Source organism: Heptranchias perlo, chromosome 3, assembly GCF_035084215.1.
Source record: "Heptranchias perlo isolate sHepPer1 chromosome 3, sHepPer1.hap1, whole genome shotgun sequence".
In the NCBI taxonomy this organism is placed as follows: domain Eukaryota; kingdom Metazoa; phylum Chordata; class Chondrichthyes; order Hexanchiformes; family Hexanchidae; genus Heptranchias; species Heptranchias perlo.
The window spans coordinates 78,120,200-78,127,964 of NC_090327.1; the positions used below are offsets into that span (position 1 = coordinate 78,120,200).

The following is a 7,765-nucleotide window of genomic DNA, read 5'->3' on the forward strand; positions in this document are numbered from 1 at the left end:
TCAGACCCTCTGACCTAAGGGGAATGGTGAATCTGAAAGCTTCGCGTTAAAGGGACTTCGTCGGCTGCAATCAATGGACCTGCGCCAATTTGCTTTCCTGCCCAGCTGGAAACAAACTAGTCTCACCACAAAACAGGTACGCTCAATTTTTTAGGTTTAAACTAAGTTTTAACAGCGTGGTAAGTATTAATGAGTGCCAAACAAACGCTCTGGCACTAAAAATTAACTTTTAAAAATGTGGAGCCTCAATACTCCTGATTTTAATAATTTTTGGTCATTTAAAATGATTTTTAATTAAAACAATTTTTAAAAAATGTTTCCTTTGTCTTTGTCTCATTTGTCTTTTAATCTTATCCTCTTTATTTTGCTTTTTCTATCATTATAATACATTTATTAATCTTGTCTGGCACTTCCTGGTTGTTAGTTTGTGCAGTTTGTGAATGAACTGCACTCTCTGGTTCTCACACCGTGGCTTGCTTCAAGCTAGAGGGGCCACAGAGCTCTTTTCCTCCTCTCACAGCTCAGAGAAGCCCGGGAACAACCGCTGCACTTCTTGTAGGTCGCAATTAAAGCAAGTTGACGCCCAGAAGCCCGTGAAAAGTTTGTGGCTAAGTTAGTCACTTACCAGCGGCAGGTGACTTGTGTTCGCCGCTCAGGGCAATTTCCGGCCCAATATCATTACAGCGCTTACACCTATGCACCCTCGAAGAAGCCCAGGAACTACACCAGTAATGCAATAGAGATGGAGACACAGTATTGCGATTCTCTGCCTCTTTTTTGCTTTGCAGCTAGGAAATTAGCATGTCCAGGTGAAAAGCAGTTCAAAATCAACCCCAATATTTCTTGATCTAATATGTTATTAGAGACATTGGGGATTATATTGGATAACCCCCAAAACCAGGCTCGGGGGTCACTGTGCGCGGTTAACCTGCGCCCGGACATTGAGATGCAGGCAGCATGTAACATTCATGCTGCCTGGTGATTGCTGCGAGCAGCCAGGCCTAGCTGCGCTGTTGAGTGACTCACCAATTGGGGGGTGGTCCCGCTATCGTTCGAGTGGCCAGCACCACTTAAAGGCAGCCTGCACCTCTTATTTGCAAAATATAAGATACAGATCCGCACAGAGTCTGAACGGAGATCAGACATTGCACATGTAAAACACAGATGCAGGTTCCATCCCTATGTTTACAAACTGCTGAGTTATTTTAAAACATTGAATAAAGGTTGCGCACTACTAAATCCCACACCCTCCAATCTGCATGCCAGATCCCACCAATCTGCCGATCTGGGTTTGTACCAGGCCTGCAAGAGAGGGTGCACCAAGGTTCTCTAATGATGCACTCGAGGCCTTGATGCAAGAGGTGGACAGAAGGAGGGGCATCTTATATCCACAGGCAGGCAAGAAGCCCTCGAGAAATATACTCCTGAGGTAGTGGGAGGCAGTAGAGGATGAAGTCAATGCCAGGTACATAGCACCACAAACATGGATGCAGTGCAGGAAGAAGTTCAATGTTTTGACACGAATGGTTAAGGTGAGTGAGGTCAACAGTCAAGTGGCATCTTCTACCAACTGCACCACTAGCCACATCCACTGCTCCACGCACTACACCCCCCCATCACCCACAGACCAACAAACTCTTTCAATCATATGCTTCCTCTCACCCTCACACATTACCATTGTTTCAAGCCATCCATCCACAACTCACAGATCACACACGCTGGCAGCTATTCAACCATGACAGACACATCACCCGAACATCTTGCAGGACACTCATCTGTTTTCTTGCAGGAGAAGGTGGCGCATAACATGAGGCAGCAAGTGGCAGTGGCTCCATGGAACATGAACCTGCTGTCCTCTCTCAGGATGACAGCATTCCTGTCCCATCCCTCCACTCTGCCAGTGCCCTTGCTGTTACCTGTCAGCTAGCCAGCCCACTCCCTGTAGAGTATTGAAACTTTAATATAGGAACGTAGGAAGACAGGAACAGGAGCAGGCCATTTATCCCCTCGAGCTGTTCCTCCATTCAATGAGATCATGGTTGATCTGTGATCTAACTCCTTATACCCGCCTTAGTCCCATATCCCTTAATACCTTTGGTTAACAAAAATCTATCAAACTCAGATTTAAAATTAACAATTGAGCTAGCATCAACTGCCATTTGCAGAACAACGTTCCAAACTTCTACCAGTCTTTATGGGTAGAAGCGTTTCCTATCTTCACTCCCACAAGTCCTGGCTCTAATTTTTAGGCTGCTGTTTAACACCCGTTCAGCTGTACGAGGTTAAGACACTGCGTTGGCTGGAGCGTTGAGTTCCAAAATCATATCTGTCCCATTAAATCAGCATTGCACACAGATCTACCTCATATTCTCCCTACTTTACATGCTGCTGGCGTTCGTTATCTGCGTGTGTGCAAATGCCTTTACCAATATGGCGTCCAGCGCATGTCATGCTTGAAGTGTACACACACATTCCGGGCACCATTTTAGGTCCTTAGGAGTACGTGTAGCTCCCACACAATGGGTACTACGCGGCCCAATTTAGAGCCGAATGAGATAGTTTATTTTCACAAATGTTCCTTAAGCAACTGCAGAATGACTGGATAATTTGGGTATGGAAGTTAATGACTATGGTACTGGACCAGCAATCCAGAGGGCGTGAGTTTAAATCCCACCATGGCAAGTTGTTAAATTGAATTCAATAAATCTGGTAATTTGTCGGCTAGCAGGGGGTAAAAAAAGTGGCCATGAAAGCTATCAGATTGTTGTAAAAACCCACTGGTTCACTAATGTCCTTTAGGGAAGGGAACCTGCTGCCCCTACCCAGTCTGGATTACATGTGACTCCAATCCCACATGGTTGACTCAATGTCCTCAGGAAAACTAGAGGTGGTCAATACATCCCAAGAACAAAATCTTTGGGGGAAAAATTCAATAAGGGTCCGTTTTGGGCACCACCCTGCTCCTGACGGACCCTGCGCAAGCAGGATGCAAGTTTGGACCCACGGGAGCACTTACCTGCAATCAATTACCTTTCCAGGCCTTGCACGTGGAATCAATGCAATTCGCACTTTCCACCACCAGAGGGAACTCAACCTCTTAAAGGGAGGATGTTTCTTAGAAATCTCTTAAAATAGCTGGTACCTGTTATTTGCTGAAAATAACAGTCTACTGTCTGCATGGAGTCTGAACAGAGATCAGACATCGCACATGTAAAACACAGATGCAGGTCCCATCCCTATGTTTGCACACTGATGAGTTATGTTAAAACATTGAATAAAGGTTGCGCACTACTAAATCCCACATCCTCCAATCTGCGCACCAGACCTCACCAATCTGCCGATCTGAGTTGGTATCAGGCCTGAGAGAGAGCATGCACCAAGGATCTCTGCTGATGCACTAGAGACCTTGGGTGCAAGAGGTGGACAGAAGGAGGGACATCCTATATCCGCGGGGGGGGGGGGGGGGGGGCCAAGAGGTCCTCCAGTTGATGCCAGGTGCACAGCATCATGAACATGGATGGAGTGCAGGGAGAAATTCAATGTTTTGACATGAATGGTCAAGGTGAGTGAGGTCAACTGTCAAGTGGCGTCTCCTACCAACCGCACCATGCACTACACCCCACCCCCTCCATCCCAATAAACTCTTTCCATCAGTACTCAACTTTTCCAATCAGATGCTTCTTCTCACCCTTACACATTACCACTGCTTCAAGCCGCCGACCCACAACTCACAAGTCACACACACTGGCAGCTATTCAACCATGACAGGCACATCACCCAGCCACGCGTCCCACTTTCTTGCAGGAGAAGGTGGCGCATTTCAAGAGGCAGCAAGTGGCAGTGGCATTTAACCCTTCGAGCCTATTCCACCATTCAATGAGATCATGGCGGACCTGTGACCTAACTCCACATACCCAAGTTAGCCCCAAATCCCTTAGTTCACAGAAATCCATCAATCTCAGATTTTACAGTCACAAGTGAGCTAGATTCAACTGCCTTCTGCAGAAAAGCATTCCAAATGTCTCCCACCCTTTGCGTGTAAAAGCATTTCCCAACTTCACTCCTGCACGTCCTGGCTCTAAATGTTGGGCTATGTCCCCACATCCTAGTATGCAAGTCTAGGAGACCTCCAAAAACAGTTACAAATGACTTAGCAGCCAGAAGCAATAATCCAGCCACTAACCTGTAAATCCTGCATGGGCCCTTTAAATAGTGCCGGTGGGGATCCTCCAGGCACTCTCAGACACGTTCACATGGTCGGGGTTAAGAATGTGTGTTGAGTTGAACGTTAGACACCATTTTGGGACTTATCATTTTAAATCAGCGTTGCACACTGATTAAAGTAGGAAGAAAATGACTTCACATGATTCCAGCGTTCGTTATCTGCGCCTGCGCAAACTCCTATACCAAGATGGCGTCTGGCGCAGGTCAGGCAGGAAATGTGCGTGCGCATCCAAGATCCCATCTTGGATGTCGGAGAAGCAGTGTAGCCTCAACAAAACGGGCGCTACAAGGCCCAATTTAGCGCCCATAATCCTTAACAGCTAATTAAGACATTTTAGAATCTGGGAAACTTAATTCTATTCTGTATCTGTAATATGATTAAATAGAAAAGGAACGCAAACATCTAAAATAGCCCTAAAATTCCATGGTCGTTTTCCCGACCTCCCACTGTAACTTCAGTGGGAGGTCAGCAGAACCCTTAAAAAAATACCTAAATGGTCGTTTTCAGCAGACAAAGCTGTTTCTGTGAGGGTTCCATCTGAATAATGGCAGGGGATCAAAAGAATTCCCAAGGAATTTCCAGACTAATAGGGTCACTTTCAACTTTAGTGGCAGCAGAAAACTGGTGGTAGTGGGTGGGGCGGCCGATCCACTGCCGTCACTTTCCATCCATGCTGAAGTTCAAACTTGCCCGCAATATGTTTAGGAAATAAATGTGTATAACATAATTCAGTGCAAACAAACATTGTGAAAAAACATTCACATACTCATCATCTGCTGCAGAGGTAACACTAACATTAAATGTAGTAGTACCTTATCATAGAATGACTTACCTAAATAGGAATTATAGCCCCAATTTTAACTCGGGGCGGGAATCAGGGGTGCGGGGGCTAAAGCAGGTGGCAATCCATCCGGCCCCCTAGAACGTAAGGCCCGGGTGATTAAACTCCCGGGCCTCATTTGTATGGTCCGACGCTGGAAATTTTCAGGGAGAGGGGGCTTTGGGTATTAGTTTATGGTGACTGAATAAATCTAATACAGTTTTTAATGCATGAGTTTTTGGAATTTTTACAGGGATTGCATTCACTTCTGTGCCCTTTTTTCCTGTGAAAACGGCAAATGATTATAGTATTCATCACATCAAGGGTTCAGGTCACGGTAACAAGGAGAATGAGGATGGGGGTGGGGATCAGAAAAGTTCCTGTCAAGGGTAGAGGGTGGAAGTCAGGGGCAAATGAGGCCCAAGGTATTCTTTTGGACCTGGAGGAGAAGGCACAAAAAACCTGTAAAAAAAAAATGTTTTAAATAATCTTACTTGGGCTTCCTACAGCCAGCATGCGGTCACCAACTTTCGCTGGCAGGTCTGAAACTGTGCAACCCTTAGTCGGCCAACAGTTAAAATGGCAGTCTTCCTGTGCCTGATTTCGGGTAAGTTATGATGGTGAACGGCGGAAATGCATAACCTGCTGGGTGGGGTGTTAAAATATTCCCTTATAAATTTGTGCGCTTTATAGTGTAATCAAATTTAAACATTGCACATTTTCTTACATTTTATCATCTAATTACCACTTACCTTCAAAGTCGGCATGTTCAGTGATAAGTGTCAAGATGCCAAGGTGACCTGCTCCAGCAGCATGGTGCAGTGGGGTTGATTTATGTTCATCCATTCTGCTGAGGCAGTCAAGGTCTTCCTCCATTAACTTTTCAATCGGTGTTATATCACCATTGTCAACTAGCTAAGAGACAAAATTAAAATTCAAAATTTCCCATTTCCACTAGAAAAGATAAAGATTTTCACCTCTAAGTGTGTTAAATAGCTGATGAGGTTATATTTCTGTTGCAATATATTATGGGTTATATCAGATGTATTTATGTTTTATTTTAGCAAAAAAAAGTTGCGTAATTTTTCACATGGTGTCAATAATTTAGTATATCTTTCTTCAAACAATGCATTTCGTACACTTACCTTAAATATGTTTGCACTCTTCTGTGAATTTAATTCATGCATGCTTCGAACTAATGAATAAGCACTATCATTTCTCTGTCCTCTTTTAAAAAGATTTCTCGCTGCACGTTTCTTCATCATTCTTCTGCCAAGAATTTACCTTGCTTTCCCCGAGCACAATTTAATTTCCTTTTAAAAATATATTTACACAGTCTTGATCCTGAAAAACAGAAAGCACTCTTAAAAATTATTAATAAAGCACACAGTATCTCAGAAGTATGTTAATTTTACAGTAATTATGACAAGCATTAGTGAAAGTAACATCATTAATTTGTTGATGTAGCATACAAAAACATGTTGGGAAATTTATTGAAATAATTTGTGCAAACAAAAGATGTTGTTATTCTTTTTCTTGACAAAAATGTCATTGCTTTGTTTCCCTGTATTAATGAGGTAAGCTCATTAACACAGGCAAAAATGGAGGAAAGCATTGTTCCAGTGCTGCCATGACATGACACCTGATCTCATGCATCAAACTTATTGGGTTCTAAGTTGGGCTGTGTAGCACCCATTGTTTTGGCGCTACGCGGCGTCTCGAACATCCAAGGTGGCGCCTTGGCTGCGCACGCATGTTTCCAGCGTGACGTGCGCGGACGCCATCTTGGTATGGGAGTTAGTGCATGCACAAATACCGAACGCTGGAATCATGTAAAGTAAGGAGAAAATGGATGCAATCGGTGTGTGCAACGTTGATTTAAAGTGATAGACACGATTTTGGCACTTAACGCTCAACTATACGCAGTCTTAACCACGACCACCTGAACATCCATTAGAGTGGCTGGAGGACTCCCACCAGCGCTATTTAAAGGCACCATGCAGGATTTACAGGCTGGTGACTGGATTAATGCTTCTGGCTGCCGAGACATTTGTAACTATTTTTGGAGGTCTCCTAGACTTGAATACTAGGACGCGGGGACATAGCCTAACATTTAGAGCCAGGATGTGCAGGAGTGAAGTTAGGAAATGCTTCTACGATCAAAGAATGGGAGACATTTGGAACGCTCTTCTGCAGATGGCAGTTGATGCTAGATCACTTGTGAATTCTAAATCTGAGATTGATGGATTTCTGTGAACCAAGGGTATTATGGGATATGGGCCTAAGGCAGGTATATGGAGTTAGGTCACAGGTCCACCACGATCTCATTGAATGGCAGAATAGGCTCGAGGGGCTAAATGCCACTGCCATATGCTGCCCCCTGTTATGCACCACCTTCTTCTGCAAGAAAGCAGGACGTGTGTCTGGGTGATGTGCCTGTCATGGTTGAATAGCTACCAGTGTGTGTGACCTGTGAGTTGTGGGTGGGCAGCTTGCAACACTGTTAATGTGTAAGGGTGAGAGGAAGCATCTGATTGGAAGAATTGAGTTCAGATTGAAAGAGTTTGTTGGTACGTGGGTGATGGGTGTGGTAGTGCGTGGAGCAGTGGATGCGGCTAGTGGTGCAGTTGGTAGGAAACGCCACTTGACAGTTGACCTCACTCATCTTGACCAGTTGTGTCAGGGCATTGAACTTCTTTCTGCCCTGCATCCATGTTCGT

The 7,765-nt window shown here is 44.6% G+C and overlaps 1 protein-coding gene across 1 annotated transcript in view; it reads right to left on the bottom strand.

Moving 5' to 3' along the window:
* LOC137308357 (transient receptor potential cation channel subfamily A member 1-like) overlaps nt 1-6,232 on the bottom strand; it is a 90,687-nt gene extending 84,455 nt beyond the window's left edge. The window contains exons 1-2 of the mRNA XM_067977140.1: nt 6,191-6,232; nt 5,798-5,960 (exon numbers count right to left, since the gene is read on the bottom strand). Coding sequence (XP_067833241.1) covers nt 5,798-5,960; nt 6,191-6,232 — 205 coding nt within the window. The remainder of the gene's footprint in view (nt 1-5,797; nt 5,961-6,190) is intronic.
* Nucleotides 6,233-7,765: the final 1,533 nt, after the last annotated feature.